The sequence below is a fragment of the Anabrus simplex genome, chromosome 4, assembly GCF_040414725.1.
Source record: "Anabrus simplex isolate iqAnaSimp1 chromosome 4, ASM4041472v1, whole genome shotgun sequence".
Taxonomy (NCBI): Eukaryota; Metazoa; Arthropoda; class Insecta; order Orthoptera; family Tettigoniidae; genus Anabrus; species Anabrus simplex.
In genome coordinates, this window is record NC_090268.1 from 243783194 (window position 1) to 243800712 (window position 17519).

Genomic DNA, 17519 nt, shown 5'->3' on the forward strand with positions numbered 1-17519 from the left:
GGTCTACAGAATCGAAAGCTTTCGAAATGTCTACGTAGCAGATATCCAGTTGTGATTTAGCTGCAATGGCGTGTGATGCAAAGCTATGCAGAGTGGCCAGGTTTGTTAGACAAGAGCCACCGGGTAGAAAACCATGCTGCTTGGTTGAGATATACGGCAAAGTGAATGCGAGGAGACGCTGGTGTATAATTTTTCCAAAGATAAAGGATAGTGTGAGGAGAATAGAGATTGGTCGGTAAGATGAAACATTAAATTTGTTGCCTGATTTGAGAAGTGGAACAATATTTGCCTGTTTCCAGGTAATAGGGAAATAGCCCGCGGCAAAACATCTGTTAAATAATTTAGAGAGAGGGATGCAAAGAGTGCTGGCAGTATTTTTTTAGGAAAAGAGGACCTATAGTGTCTGCACCGGTAGCTTTGTTGGTACGAAGAGTTTGAAGAAGGTTATGAACTTCACTTGGTGTGGTAGTTATGCTTGATAGGGTTCTGTTTGAAGCTGTACCAACGGGAGGGAGCGGTTGGTTTTGTAAGGAAGGGGAGAAGTTGGAGAAGAAATACCTGTTGAACAGTTCATTGCGATCGGCGCCATCTGCTGTTGCATCGTTGTGGTTCACGCTGACAGGAATCCGCTCCGTCCTTCTCCGTGTGTTGATGAGACTCCAGTAGCGCTTGGGATTGCTGCGGACGTTTTCAGTGACAGTGTCTACATGTGTTTTTTAGTCTCTTCTGACCATAAACCTCGCATGGCGGCGGATTTTAACGAAGGTATTGTGAGTGTGTGGGTTAGGGAAGTCTTTCCACAGGCGCCAAGCTCTCTTCTTATTAAATAGTATCAGTCTGGTCTCTTGTGATATCCAGTGTTCGTGTTTGCTAGTAGTATCCCGTTGTGCAGGTACGAAGTCTTTAATTGCAGCTTGCAGCCAGTCGTACAGCAGGTCAAGAGCCGATTCGATATCAGCTATTTCGAGCAGACTCCAGGGAAGGCATTCCAGGGCACGACACATTGCAGGCCAGTCGGCACGGCGCCAGATGTAGGTAGGGCGGTAGGATGTCCTGCTGTGAGGCTTTGAGGAGGGGTGGGGAAGGAGGAATGTAGCATCGAGGGACTGGTGGTCGCACAGGAAAAGGTTTCTGCCTGGGGTTAATGTTTTAAGTTCTAATGAGGAGAGTATGAAGTCCAGGGTGTTGGGTCCACGGGTTGGGTACATATTAAACTGTTTCAGTCCGAGGCCATTAATAAAACTGTCTATAAAGTATGTGTCACAGTTGTTAGCTGACTGTCCGGTAGTTGGAGAAGACCACTTTATAGACAGGTTAAAGTCGCCCATTAAAATTACTTCACCATGAGGGAGAGCTGCAATGACTGAGTCCAGGCACTGTTCAAGGTCACAGAATGGGCTGTTTGGTGGTCTGTAGTAACATCCCACAAGAACAGGGCGTCGAAGAAAGAGTAGCTCCACCCACACTAACTCACAGTTCCGTTCGAGATCTGTCCTTCGTTTACATGGTAACGCACTGTTTACTGCTAGCATCACTCCACCACCTAGAGTCGCGCAATCACGACGGAATATGCTGTAATTAGCACTGAGTGGTAGTTCACGGTCACTAGCCCAAGAGAGCCATGTTTCAGTAAGTCCGATCACGTCAACTTCTCTTAAGTCTGGCAGGGATAGTTCACAATCAGACAACTTATTTGTTTAGGCTTTGCACATTCTGACAATAGATGTTTATGTCTGTTTTCATTTCATAAGTGGTGGGACCGGGGTTTAAGTGGACATCTCCAGCCAGTAGTAGGAGGCAAAGCAAGCCCCTAATCGCTGAGCGACCAGGCCTAGGCTTGTTCGGCTCCGAGCTAGTAGGGAGGCGCCTAAAGTCTGGAAAATGGCGCATCCAGTCAGAGGGAACGCCGGAATGTAGTAGTTTCTCTCTGCTAGTAGCCATGCAAAAGGAGAACTCACTTTTTCACTTGTACACACCGATTTCTTAACATGAATAGACCCATGCAGCGCAACAACTCTGATTATTACCACACAAACAACACAAACTGCAGAAGCACTAAGCTTGCGCGTGTCTCCTCCAGCCGCCATCTTGACACTGTAGGGTTGGAAGATGTCGACTCATCTTTAACATCGCCTCAATTACAAGAACTGGATAAACGAGGAGATGTAAATAATACATATGAAGGGGAAATGAAGAGTGAAATTTCTGTACATTTAAGGTGCGCACATCCCGATCACTGCGTGACATCAAGCACGCACATCGTGTCTTACGCAACTGAAGATCATTCGATATTAACACCTAACGAACGCCTTGATACCCAGGAAACCGGGAACGCAAATTCGTACGAAAACAAAAACAATTCACAAGAGCCTCGGGAAGTCAAATGTCAATACTGTAGCCAGTATTTTCGTGGTGAGAGGGGCGTATCCATCCATATTAGTCGCTCTCATCCCGACCGACATCGCGAAATATTGTTTCAGAATCACACAGCCAAAGTATCTCAAACAGATACATCCGGTCCAGTCCCTAGCGAAGATCCCAATCCTAGCGACGATGGGGGGTATATCAGATAATTTATCTCTAAAGTACAAACAAGAAATTCGCGTTTGGAAATAAAAATTTAAACAATTCAACGACGATCATGGCTATAATAAATTGGTTCAAGATTTCGCAACATTCCTCTTCATATCGATTAACCTCCTGCCTGGCCCCAAACACCCAGCAATAAAATTTTATGAGGCTAGGAAGAAACGCCGTCTAGCTCTTAACGAAAAACACCCACAGTCACTTGTCAAATCCACAGCGTGCAGACAAACGTGCCCGCGAAAAAAAGCGAAACAAATATAACTACAAATTGACACAATACCAGTTCTACAATCAGAGACAGAAGGCAGTGAGGTGGGTGTTGGAAAACAAGTCCGAGGTGTGTAAAATCGACCTTGAAAACATCCATAGCTCCTTTTCCGATACATTTTCCCATGAAAATTTACACTAAAGGGAAACTTACCCTTCAAAAATCACTGAAGCGGAGCGTGTGGAAATGAATGAAACGTTCGTGCCCACCGTGTCGGAGGAGGAAATTACTGCTGCTGTCCATCATATCGTAGTGGATACTGCACCGGGCCCAGATCGCGTTTTGATGAGAGCCCTTAAAGACGACGACGTACGGGCTATCATCGCAAAAATAGAAACCAGAATGCTACAAACTGGCGAAATTCCCGAATGTCTGTGGAAAGCATGAACAGTTTTGTTATATAAGAAAGGTGCTCCAAAGGCCGTATCGAACTGGTGACCCATAACTATCTCTTCAGTCATTAGGAGGGTAATAGAAAGAGTACTTGACAGTCGCCTACGTGAGTACATCCACTATAATGAACACCAGCGAGGATTCTGTTCAACTCCAGGCACCATTATAAATACTTCCATTCTCAGCGCATTGTTAAAATCTGCTAAACAGAGGAAAGAAGACATCATGGTAATTTTCTTGGACATTCGAAAGGCATTTGACAATATCGGTCACGGCCACCTTCTAAAAATTCTACAGTCCGAAGCAATACCTTCAAAACTCAGAGACATAATTTCCAACCTTCAGACCGGGAACGTCACTTAAATCGAAACGCAGAAGGGTAGAACAAAACTTATCCTCATAAAGAGAGGTGTGATGCAAGGATCTCCATTATCACCAGCCCTCTATAACCTAGCCGTAGATCATATCTTAGACGAGCTAAGCGAAGATAGTCTCTCACGGCATTACGGGGCATCTCTGTCACCCGAACTACTATGTATAACCGTAATGGGCTTTGCCGATGACACCGTCATCATCGGCAGGAACAAAGAAGCCGCCTTCGATCTTACCCGACTAGCCCGCAGGAGGTTCGAAGAAATTGGTCTTGATATCAATCCACAGAAATATACAGGGATATGTGTAATCCGAGGCGAGTTGAAACAAGGGTCGCTATCCGTGGAGGAAGGCTGTAGCATTGACTTAATCGGAGATGGCGAACAAATTCGTTACCTTGGAACTACCTTTAGGGATACTTTAGTGTTCGACGAGACTGCTGTAATGAAAGACCTTCACAATAAGCTCCAACTTCTAACATCGTCGCCACTGCTTAAGGAAGACCAAAAGCTCATAGTACTAAATTCCTCAATCTGTCCCACCCTGATATACCCTTTCCTGACATGCAGTTTCAAGAAAATTGCACAGAAATTCTTATCTGATAGCGATAAAATGATTAAAAGTGCAACAAAGGAGATATTGCAGTTGCCGACGGATACCCCAGATGGCATGATGTACACCGAAAAGAAATACAAAGGACTCGCTCTGTTTAAAACCTCGTGGGAAGTTTACCTACAGTGCATTAATGCCTGCAATATTTTGCTGAAGACTAAACATCCACTTGGTATCACTTCGAGGGATTCTCACACGGAGAGTCGGGAATGTATAGAACGCCTAAAACTAACAAACACTGATACCCAGAAAATAACCGCCAAGAGCGGCCTGTTCGATACTAAGAAAATCCATCAAGAGCTACGAGAACGTGAATTCACCTCCTGGTGTTCACTACCACAAAAAGGACTCGGAGTACAACTTTACAAAGAGTATACACCAGCAAACTCTTGGGTGCGAGATCATACCGGACTGTCTTGTAACGAGTGGAGAGAGGCTATAAAGATGACTGCTAATGTTTCTGCGGTGCGCTCGGTGCCAGGCAGATCTCTGGACAACAACTTCTGTCGGCATTGCCACGGAGAGAAAGAAACTCTTGGTCATGTTCTGGGATTCTGCACACGCGGGGAGCTCCTAAGAAACACACGGCACCACCAGATCAGATCCTTCATTGCCGAAGAACTGAGAAAGAAGGGATTGAATGTACATGAAGAGGTACACGGACTGGCCTTAAATGGTAGTTTGCAGAGAATTGACATCATAGCCTTTAAAGACAACAGCTCTCAAGGATTCATATAAGATCCGACTGTCAGGTTCGAGCACCGTAGCGGTCAGCCAGAGGAGGTTAATCTAGAAAAGATTAACAAATACAAACCCACTATCCCTTACTACAAATCTGAATACCACCTTGAGGAAATTGAAATAATAGGGATAATGGTCGGAGCTCACGGTACCATACCTCGTCACTTTGTCGCCACATGGAAGCGCTTCCAACTCCCAATAAAGCTCATCCCCAAAATCGTGACCCTCGTTCTCCGAGGCTCCATCAAGATCCTGAGGCACCACCTCTACATCTAATTTTGAATTTTCTTTAATTAATAGATATTTACAGAAAATTGATGTTTTACCTTGTTCTTAGCGGCAGCCTGTAAATACAGGAGGTCTTTCCAAAATAAATGGAAATTATATATAAAGATATCTGGAGATCAATGGACTCTATTATGGAGGGTAAGAGAAGTAGAGGGAGACCAAGACGACGATGGTTAGACTCAGTTTCTAACGATTTAAAGATAAGAGGTATACAACTAAATGAGGCCACAGCTCTAGTTGCAAATAGAGGATTGTGGCGACGTTTAGTAAATTGAGAGAGGCTTGCAGACCGAACGCTGAAAGGCATATTGGTCTATAATGATAATATATTTACAGAATGTATGTATGTATGTATGTATGTATGTATTCGTATAGAACTTGCATCTTGGGGAATACAGACACTCTGGTTTGGTTACTGTTTTGTAGTGTTTGATTTTAGTTTTCCTTGAGAGATTCCTCTTTTTTGTGGGTACCTTTATTGAGTTAGAATGCTAGTTCCAGTTCTCTTGCTCTTGATCTGTATGCTTTCTTACCAAGTCCATTAATTAGAATTATTTTACCAAGTATTTAAATTTATTAACCTTGGTGATTTTACCGCACTCTGTTTTTAATGCTGTGGGTGAATCTGTAATATTGGTCAAAAATTTTAGTATTCTCAAAAGATATCGGAAGTCCAACTTCTCCTGCTATTTCTTTCAGAAGATTGATTTGTTCTATGGAAGTTTCTATACTTCCAGAGATGATTGGTATCCCATTAGCGAAGGCCAAACAGTTTACACCAACCCCTTTGTGCTTTGAACCTAATCTTATCTTATGATGGAGTCCCTTTTTTTCTTTCTTCCCATACTTTTATTACCTTTTCCAGGATGCTATTGAAAAGAAACAGGAAAAGCCCGTCTCCCTGCCTGACACCAGTTTTAATTTCAAATTCATCTGAGGTCTCCCCCATTAATTTCACCCTGGACTTTGTTTCAGTGAGAGTTTTGCTAATTATGTTGATTGGTTTTGTGTTAACTCCAAATTTTTCAAAAATGATCAGTAGCAAAACTCTGTCTGCTGAATTGTACATTTTTTTGAAGTCCACAAAAACTATAACATTGTTTTTGTTATTTGTAACCTTGTCTCATATTATAGTTCAGCACATGGTCTGCCCTTTCTGAACCCACCTTGGTCTTCTCCAATTTGTTTGTCCATTATTGTTTCAGTTCCATTATGAAGATCTTTTGACTGCATTTTATATGGAACTGCTACTGCTATGTAACTGCTGCCTCTGGAATTGTTCACATCTCTTTTGTCACCATTCTTGTGTAATGGATGTATGAGTGTGTTCTTCCAGTCATCAGGGATTTTCTCCGTTTTCCAAATTTCTTGTATTTGGTTTGTCAGTTCCTGTCTTGCTTGACTGCTTGGTTCCCACCTCAGTACTGCAACAATCAAACCGTCCCCTGCACCCTTATTGTATTTCAGACTCCAGATTGTGTCATAAATTTCTATTCTCATCTGGTGGGTATGAGGGTTTAGATTTTGTTGGTGGTTGGCTGTTCTAATCTTTCTTCAGGTTCTTCACAGTTTAGTAGTTTTTCAAAATAATGTGTCAACATTTTGCAATTGTCTTTGCTGTTGAGTCCAATTTTTTCATATTTGCCTTTAAAACCAAGACTAGGTGGTTAATGTTTTGTTGTTTCCACTTTGAATGTTTTGTAAAAATTTCTTGTGTTATGTTCAGTACTTACTTACTTATTTACTTACTGGTCGGCGCTACAGTCCTTGTAGGTCCTTGGCCTCCTTTATCACCTGCCTCCATTCATCTCGGTCCTCAGCCTTTCTTCTCCAACGTTTTAACTCCTAACTTTCTAAGGTCATCCTCAACATCATCAATCCATCTTTTCCTAGGTCTTCCTCTCCTCCTCCTTCCATCAAGTTTCCCTATAAACACCTTTTTAACGGTGCAGGTTTCTGCCATTCTCTGAACATGACCGGCCCACCTAATTCTTCCCTGCTTAATTTTAGTAACAATATCTGGCTGGCCAGACAGTCCTTGCAGCTCTACATTTGTCCTCATTCTCCACCCATCCTGCTCTCTTACTGCACCAAATATCTTTCTCAATATCTTCCTTTCCCACCGTAACAGCCACTGTTCTTCTCTGGAGGTCATCACCCAGCATTCTGATCCATACATAACTACTGGTCTTAGTACTGTTGTGTATATTTTAATTTTTGTATTCCTGTTGACATTCCTGGATTTAAACATATTTTGCAAGGCGTAAAAGCATCGGTTTCCACTTGTTATCCTCGCCTGTATTTCCACGGAGGTTTTATTGTCCTCTGTTATTATAGAGCCTAGATATTTGAAAGATGTGACTCTGATATTCCTTCCCATTTAATCTTACTGGGGTCCTTCCTCTTACTCCCTCTGTATCTCCCATCTTCATATATTTTGTTTTGTTTATATTCACTTCTAGTCCTAGGTCCCATGCTTTCTCTTCTAATACTGAGTAGCTCTCTTCAAGAGCTCTTTCATTTCTTGCAATTATTGCTACATCATCAGCATATGCTATCACTTGTACTAATCTGTTCAAAATGGCTCCCCCTGGGTTGATGGGCAATTGACGGATTACTTTTTCCAATGCTAGGTTAAAAAGCAGTGTGGAAAGTACATCTCCCAGTCTTAGTCCTCTCTCCACTAAAAACTCCTCTGACAGATCTTGCTCCACTCTCACCTTGCATACTGTTGTTTTCAAAGTCATTTCTGTTAATCTAATCAATTTCCTTGGGATTCCAAATTCTTTCATAATCTTGTAAATTTTACTCCTATCTAGACTGTCATATGCCTGTTTAAAATCCACATACAGCTGATGTAGCTGTTTGTCATATTCATAAAATTTCTCTAGCTCTTGTCATAATATAAATATCTGATCCAGAGTAGAGCGATGTTTTCTAAAACCTGCTTGGTAATCCCCTAATATTCTTTCCATCCATAATTCCAATCTTAAGGCTAGTACCTTACCAAAAACCTCGTACGTTCCATCCAGCAAGGTGATCCCTCGATAATTTCCACATACTGCCTTATCTCCCTTTTTATGTATTGGGTAAATTATACCCAATGTCCAATCCTTGGGTATTTCCTCCTTTGTCCAAACCTCCTTAATCAATTCATAAACAGCCTTTTCTATTCCCTCTCGCCCATATCTCAACAGCTCTGACTCCATTCCATCTTCACCTGGGGCTCTATTATTCTTTAATGCATTAAATGCAGCTTTGACCTCTTCTAAGTCTGACTGTTTTACTGATTCCTCTTCCAATTCTCTTTCTTCCCCATCAACATTTATATTTTCCTCCTCTCTATCATCTTCATTATTTCCATTGAGTAACTCGTAAAAATACTCCTGCCATCTTCCAAGCACTTTGCTTTTATCACCCAGAAGGTTTCCATCTTTATCCTTGAAGAAAACAGCTCTTGGTTGAAATCCTCTCTTAAGGTCTTTTGTTCTTTCATAGAACTTTCATACCTCGTTTCTATCCTTCATTTCATCCAGTTCTTCGATTCTCTTTCTTTCAAAAGCTCTTTTCTTATATCTACATATCTGCTCTTCTTCGTTTCTCTCTTTACTCTTCTACTATTTGTCTTGTTCTCCTTTGAAGCATTCTGTTCCTAGCATCATTCCTCTCTTGGATTAATGTTGAACATTCCTCATCAAACCATTCTGCTCTCTTTACCAATTTCTTCTTTCCCAGGGTACTATCTGCAACTTCACTGATAGTTGTTTTCAGTATCTCCCATTTATCTTCCACTTCTTCTTTCTCCCATAATTCCCTTTTTATTTCCAAAGATTCAGCCATTTTCTTTTTGTATTTCTCTTGCAATTCCTCATTTTTTAAACCTTCAATATTGTGCTTTGCCTTTCTTGTTACTTTTTGCGTTCTTGCCAAATCTGTTTTTTGTCAGTACTTGACTCTAACAAGATAGTGGTCTGTATCTGCATCAGCACCTCTGCAGCTTCTAACATCCATAATATCTGATGCATGTCGACTGTCTATGATAACATGGTCTGTTTGATTTCTTGTCACACCATCTGGTGAAATCCAGGTCTCCTTGTGAATGTTTTTCCTAGGATGCCAAGTACTTTTAATTATCATCTGCTTTCCACTCACAAAATCAATCAATCTCAATCCGTTATCGTTACTTACTTCATGCAGGCTTTCTTTCCCTACTAAGTGTTTGTACACCTCTTCTCTTCCAATTTTTGCATTTAAATCTCTAAGGATAATTTTCACATCATGCCTTTGAACTTTCTTAATTTCTTCCTCCAATTTCGTATAAAATGCATCTTTCTTCTCATCTTCTGCCTCCTCAGTAGGGGCGTACACACAAAACACAGTTACGTTGAAGAATTTTGCCCTAATTCTCACAGAGCACATCCTATCATTGATTGGAGTAAAGTTGATCACGCTTTGCTTTACCGACTTATGTATGAGGAATCCTGTGCCATTACTGCCTGCTTTTTCTCCACTGTACATCAAGATATGTTGTCCAGACATCATCATCCTTTGCCCTTTCCATCTCAGTTCCTGTAGAGCTGCTATTTTCACTCCATACTTATCCATTTCATTCCTTAATTCTTTCAACTTGCCAGGTCTCTTCAATGTCTTAACATTCCACGTTGCTAATATAATATCCTTTTTCCTTCTCTTTAGCCGTTTTTCTCGCCGGTTCGTCACCAAGTTTTCCAGTCCTGCTTTATTCATTCTTAAGGTATCCATAACAGTTGTTTTTTTTTACGAGGTAGGGGAGTTAACCCTACGCTCAACCCCCAGCCTGGAGGACCAGGGTATTACTCTTAGTCTGGATCATCACCTTAGACCTGTCCGGCTTGGGTGGCCCTACCAGGAGCAGATGCTCCCGCCGGCATAGCTCTAAGGATCATTTGACCACACAAGCCTCCAATAAACACCTGGCAAAATATATTTTGCCTTCGTCAAGGTTGGTGATACCTTCGGGAGGTTATGTTTAGTGAAATCTTCAATTTGCATGAGTTAACTTCTTTCATATTTTCTTTTCACATTTCTTATAGTTTTAGAAGTTTGTTTCTGCGCTGGGTCTTGGAAGTCTGGAAATTCCCATCACTTTTAGAGGAATGCCACCTTCCCCAGGCCATCAGTCTCTCATTTATGGCAACTTCACATTCTTAATTCCACCATCTCCACCCTTTTCAGAGGGCATAGTTCGTGTCCAATTTCAGTTTTTTTTTCCTCCTCAGATCCTGGTTAGAGTTATTTCTTAACATTTCAACATCAGAAATTATTTCTCCTGTTTGATCCCTTGTTGTGTCTATTTTGGGGGATGAATCTAATTTTTATGATCGTGAGGTAATGATCACTCTCAACAATGTTGGCTTTTTTTTTTTACCTTGACATAGTGGAGCTCGTTTTTGCTCTTGGCAGAGAGATAGCTACTTGGTCAAATTGGAATTCCCCGAGGTGTGGGTTTGGGGACTGCCATGTTTTTTGTTTTCTATTCAGCTTTTTAAAGTAGGTAGACATCAGTTTGAGATTAAAAGCCTTGCATAGTTCGACAAGCCTTATTCCATTTCTATTTGTTCTTTTGTGTGCTGGGAACTCTCTCACAGTCTTCTTATAAATCCTTTCTCTTCCAGCTTGTGCATCGAAGTGTCCAAGTAACACTTTGACATGTTCTATAGGAATTTTTGTGAATTTTGTTTTCCAAGAGTTCTCAGTACTCTTCCACTTTATCAGGATTTTTCCTGTTATCATTTATTGAGCATGAGCGTTAATTAATGTATAATTCTTTTTTTTTTAAAATCTTATGGTCAAGAGAGACAGTCTTTCAGAGGGTGAGTAGAAGTTTTGGACTGATTCCACTATGTTCTTGTGTACTATAAAAACAGTTCCAAGATGGGGGACAATCTTCATTACTCTCTTCCCCAATTTTCCTATGTATATTCTGTAATTTTCTGAGTCTAACATATTACTGTCTGTTATTAAGATTTTCTGGTTGTCTAGAGTCTTGATTAGTTCTTTTCGTTTTTCAACTGTCAGAAGTGTGTTAAAGAAGTATTTTTGTTTTGGTATCAGTTGCTGTTAGTTGATGGGTGACCAGTAAAAGGCTCCAATCTCTTTGTGCATGCTGTTCTGGGCTCTCCATAATCCTTAGGTCCAGTTGCACAGCATACTGCTTTGGTGGATTGATGTTTTCAGTTACCACCTGGAGTAGTTATTCCGTAAGTTTGTATCATGCATAGGTTACTTGACTTTCTTGGGGAACGGTCTGTGGACTGTTCTGAGATTAAAACTACGGTTGTGAACCGCAGAGTGTTTTGCTTATCCTCACCTCACCTGGTGTACAGACACTGACCACAACACTTCTCGTTACGAGAACAGACATGTGGATTTAAGATTTAAAGGCAGCTCTTTCACGTCCTTTACTGTTGTAGTCCTCCTTCGCCATTGGAGCTGTTGGCTCACATTTGATGGATTTGAGGGACATTTCCTTCACTAAAGGCCATCACCCTTCCAAGGGAGCTCATCTGCCCTGAAGCTGTTGGCTGCCTTAGGGTGTCAAGTTATTTTCTGCCATACTGAAACATAAAAGGGAACAAAAAACAAATACAATTTGAATTTTTGTGGAAAAAAATATTTGTTGTTCTTTCATGTATGTTTTTAATTTTGTCAAATTATTTGGTGCTGTTCTTTATTGAATAACAGTGTAAGAATTTTATAGCTGTTATTTTTCTGTTTCTCTTTTCAGATTAGTTGATAATTTACCCTGTGCAACAAAGCTTATTAATTCTGAAACAGGAGACGTGCAGTATGAACATGGATATCGACTGGGTGGAGTTACTCCAGATGGTGTTTATATAAACAACCATCTTAAATTAATTTTACTTTATCATATCCAGCCAAGGTAAGTTGTATAGAGCCCAGATCATCCTCCAAATTTCTTAGAATTTCTAGGATAAGAAATAACTACTTTAAAAATTGAAAGTGAGGTTCAGTGCTCTAAGTGCCCTGCTGAAGGGTAGTGAAGAGATGACAATTTAGACATGTGACCATTAGTTATGGAGGTATTTCCATGCTGTAAAAAAAGTAACAACTCCTTGTCTAAGCTCCATTCAGTCCGGCCTCACGGTGTAGGGGGCAATACGTCTGCCTGTCACCCGGTGGCCCTGGGTTCGATTTCTGGCCGGGTCAGGGGTTTTTGACTGTAAATTATTAATATCTCTGGCCTGGGGACTAGGTGTTTGTGCCATCCTTAACATTCCTTTCCTCACATTCAACACTCTACACTTCCGCAATTCCAATTACACGCAGGTTCATATCATATGGTGCAAGTAGGGGCAAAAGATCTCTACAGGTCGACGCCCCTAACAAATAGCATTAAAAAAAAAAAAAAGTCCATTCAGATGATACAAATGCAACAGGCTTGGTCTCTAGTTCGGATATATGAATCTTAGAATTCATACGGGTCATTCTGCATTCCAAGATTGTATAAAAATGAAGTTGCCTAACACGGAAATACGAAGTGGAGAAGAAGAGTGGGCCAATTTAAGACAGACATTTGTGGAGGCAGCAATTGAGGTATGCAGGAAAACAAAAGCAAAGGTTAAGGGAAAGGAGACACGGTGGTGGACAGACAAAATTAAAAAAGAAATAAAAGAAAGGAGCAAGGTGGAAAAAGAATTGGATAAGGAAAAGTAAAAACCGTGTCAGAGGGGTGAGAATAAGATGGAAAGGTTAGAATACAAAAGATTGAAACTACAAATAAAGAGGAGTATAAAGGAAGAAAAGGAGAAATGTTGGGGAGAGTTTACCAACAAAATTGAGCAAGATAGTTGAGGAAATCAGAAACTATTATACAGAGTAATAAAATCGAAAAGAATAAATAAAGAAAAATCAAGGCATTAGAGAAATAAGATGGATCCATAGTACATGACAAAAAGGGTCTTCGGAAGGTGATGGCAAAGTATTTTGAAAAACTTTATAATGAGGATGATTGCTCGGAGGAAGGAGGAGTTAAGAAAATGGAAATAATAGATGGAGAAAAAGAAGAGATCCCGATAACATGGTTGGAACTTGAAAGGGCAGTGAAAAGAATGACCAAAGGTAAAGCAAGTGGTGTAACGCAATTTTGCAACATAAATTATTTTGGCATAGTATATTTGCATCGGCACTGTTAGAAAAATAGGACGATTCCAAAGCAATGGTGATAATATATCTCCAATTCTTTTACAAGGTTGATGAGACCAAGATTTGACGTGAACAAAACGGCAACAAGCAGAGTGATAGAAAGCAGCACTTTGGAGGGATAGGAGAGGTATCTGTGGTAGATACCAGAATTAAGAAAATGACCATCATTCAACAACGTGGATAATGAATTATATTAGACAGTTGACTTTGTATTACACACATAGATTAACATGGGATTTGAAAAAGTCCAAGAGATAACATAGACGAAGACCACTAATGCATTTTCCTACATTCATTAAAGACCACAAAGTTCGAACAATTAAAAAAAAGAAAGAACTGCTACCTGAAATTTTCTTACAAATATTGGAACGATTTACACATATCGTAGATGTATAACATTCTTTTTTAGGATAACAAGAATAATTTTTTTTTTCTTTTTTTTTTCCTGCTATTTTCCTTTACGTCGCACCGACACAGGTATGTCTTATGGCGACGATGCGATAGGAAAGGCCTAGGAATTGGAACGAAGTGGCCGTGGCCTTAATTAAGGTACAGCCCCGGCATTTGCCTGGTGTGAAAATGGGAAACCACGGAAAACCATCTTCAGGGCTGCCGACAGTGGGGCTCGAACCCACTATCTCCCGATTACTGTATACTGGCCGCACTTAAGCGACTGCAGCTATCGAGCTCGCTAATAAACTTTTCATAAAGCAATATTTTTGCACGACAACCATAATTATTGGCCACAATTTTAAACCTAACACCTCGAGGGTGTTTTACAAAACTCTAATAATCCAAGTAAAAAAGGGTACGGGAGGGAAAGGAGGAAGATGAAAAATAACAAGGATAAGAGAGGAAAGAAAAATAGGAATCCGACTGCGCAAGCTTTGAGAGAGTTCATTCACCCATTACTGCCCTTATTAAAAGTTTGAACATATCATGTCGACGGTGGTCACCCTTAGTCCAAATTAAAGATTTTCAACTTCATTTCATGACGTGAAAATTGTAAGTCTGGAGAAAATCGAAACAGTTAAGGCACTAAATAAGGCCTTCAATAAGTAGAATGAATGAATAAATAGCCAGGTCGCCTGAAGGGGCAAATTTAGTTTTTGCAAAATAAGAAGTGTTAGCTCACCCAGTGTCCGACGATACGATGTTTCCAGTTGGACGGAAAAGACTTGTGCTTCGTACGCCAAGCTGCACAAGGTCAGTGGCCCCTCCACTCACACACACTGTATACAATTCGATGCCAGGCTGGTGAGACGAGCAAGGGTGTGCATTATATTTATACCAGGAAGCGAAGCCTAATAACTTTGAGAAATTTTAGGTGACGTAGCAGATGACGTAGGCCGTAGAATGTAAACACAGAGTGGCAGTCAGTATGCAGTGAGGCACGGGAGGGAAGAGACGGGTGAGCACAAAATATGATCAAACCATTAATATATTGAAACGTAGATGACAAAAGCAGGTATTAATAATTAAAGTAGAAAGCAGATGATGCAGTAGAAGCGTAGATATTGCCAGAGTATGTAGAGATGTAGATGCGAAGATTATTCCAGAATGTCGTGGAAATTTAGATACAGAGGTTATGGCAGGAGCACATTATAGTGGAAAAGACTAATTCAATGCTGATATGATTAAGGCAGCAGGAAGCATTGGCTTGCAGTGGCTATACAGAGCCCTCAATGCCATATGGAAGGATGAAAGGATACCTGAAGATTGGCAACAAGGAAGCATTGTACCACTGTTCAAAAAAGGAAATAACCGGGCTAGTTGGCCGTGCGCGTAGAGGCGCGTGGCTGTGAGCTTGCATCCGGGAGATAGTAGGTTCGAATCCCGCTATCGGCAGCCCTGAAAATGGTTTTCCGTGGTTTCCCATTTTCACACCAGGCAAATGCTGGGGCTGTACCTTAATTAAGGCCACGGCCGCTTCCTTCCAACTCCTAGGCCTTTCCTATCCCATTGTCGTTGTAAGACCTATCTGTGTCGGTGCGATATAAAGCCCCTAGCAAAAAAAAAAAAAAGGAAACAGGAAGAAATGTGAAAATTATAGAGTTATAACCCTATTATCACACGGGCTAGAAATAATGGAGAAAGTCATAGACAAAAGACTGAGGGATATAATATAAACACAGTTAGAGGAAGAACAATATAGCTTTAGACCAAATAGATCAACAAAAGACTTGATTATTTCCAGTGCAAATGATAATGGAAAAACATCTGGAAAAGAACAAGAAAATCATGGATGAGAATGCCTACTGAAAGGAATGTATCAATATTATTAATTAACAAGTTAAAAATGTTGTATCATGAGGAGAGGAAAAGCAGTTACAAGTGGGGAGTGGTGACTCTGAAACATTTTATACCAAAAAAATCTCAAGCAAGGAAGTGCACTGTCACCATTATTGTTTATTATATTGATGGTTGAAATCATAAAACGTGTAAAACCGAGTATCAGTAGCAATGATGTGAATGCTTTGGTATTTGAGATGATGTGGTGATTTGGGGAAAGGGAGAAAAGGAAGTACAAAGGAAACTGGACATTTGGAATGAAAATCTGAAGGAGTTTGGAATGGAAATTAGTAAAAAGAAAACTGTAGTCATGCACTGTGGAAAAAAGAAAAAGAGTAGCCAAGTGAACATAGACAGAGAACGGCTAGAGAATGTAGAACAGTTTACATATATGGGTAGCATTATTAATGGAAGTAATGAAATTAACCCTGCAATTAAAAACAGACTAAGTAAAGGTACAACATTTTATCATCAAGTCAGAGAGTTTTTATGGGATGACAAAGTACCCAAGAGAACTAAATTAACATTATATAAACAGTATTTCATACCAATTGTAACATACGGACTAGAAACGCTGGTAACTAATAAGAGACAAGATAGATCCAAGCAGTAGAAATGAAATTTTTAAGAACATCAGTTAAAAAGACAAGAAGAGATAGAATTCAAAATATTAAAATCAGAGAAGAGCTAAATACAGAACCGTTAGTACAGAACATACAGAAAGCAAGACTGAGATGTTTCGGACATGTAAAAAGAATGAGAAAGGAACGGGTAGCAAGAAGGGAATTGGAAAGAGAAGTTAAGGGAAAGAGACCAGTTGGAAGACCAAGAAGAAGGTGGATGGATCAGATTTGGAAGGACATTGAGAAGCTGTATTGGATGTGGCGGAAGTAATGGAGCAGGAAAAGTGGAAGGACAGAGAGGAGTGGAGGAGGCTTGTTAACCACACCCGGGCAACTGGAGTGGGACGTTGATGATGATGATGATGATGATGATGATGATGATTCTGATTCTGAGTAAGATATTTGTTTTTGCAACCCATGATTGGTAAATTAAGGGAGAATTGTGTGTCCATTTCCATAACACCTTTCACATTTCAGATTAATTAAAGAATTAGTGACAAATAACTATTGTTGGTAGCCCTCCTGGTGACTATGTTTGTTAAGGTGGCGAGTCTATATCGTCTCTTCTGTGTCAAAACAATGAATGTGACAGTGCTCTTCCTATCCATTATTTCGCTTGAGACTGGTCACATCTCCCAACCACTTATTGGTGTACAGTCCATCAGAACAATTTTTGTTGAGTTTATTTTCCTATGCGTGTGTGTACAGAAAAATGAACCTTACTGTACCGTACAGTAGGAATGTACAGTATATTGGCATGACATATTTACCCACTCCTCGAGTATGATGTATAAATATTGGCTACCTTCTCTGTTAAATCCCCCTGTGGGTGGGAGCTGTAAAATGGTATCCATGGTAACCCCTGCCTCTCATAAAAGGTGACTAATAAAAGGGGCACCAGGCTTGTAAGTTGGGAGTGGGTTTGCGACTATGGGGCCCGTGGCCGAGTGCTAGAATTGCTTCAACTTACTTGTGTCAAGCTCCCTAATTTCATCTATCATATCTGACCTTCCTTGATCAGCTCTTGTTCTTTTCCGACCCTGGTTTTATTAGCTTTCAAGCCCTTGGGAGTCTTTCATTTTCACACCATTCATGGCCATTGTCTCTCTTTTGCCTGTACCTTCATTCTTCAGAGTGTC

At 40.5% G+C, this 17519-nt stretch overlaps 1 protein-coding gene across 2 annotated transcripts in view; it reads left to right on the plus strand.

Moving 5' to 3' along the window:
• The window catches only part of TM9SF4 (transmembrane 9 superfamily protein member 4), a 221945-nt gene that overhangs the window by 48676 nt on the left and 155750 nt on the right, over positions 1 to 17519 (plus strand). For both annotated transcript variants that reach the window (XM_067145470.2, XM_067145471.2), the window contains exon 4: positions 12027 to 12182. In XM_067145470.2, coding sequence (XP_067001571.1) covers positions 12027 to 12182 — 156 coding nt within the window. The remainder of the gene's footprint in view (positions 1 to 12026; positions 12183 to 17519) is intronic.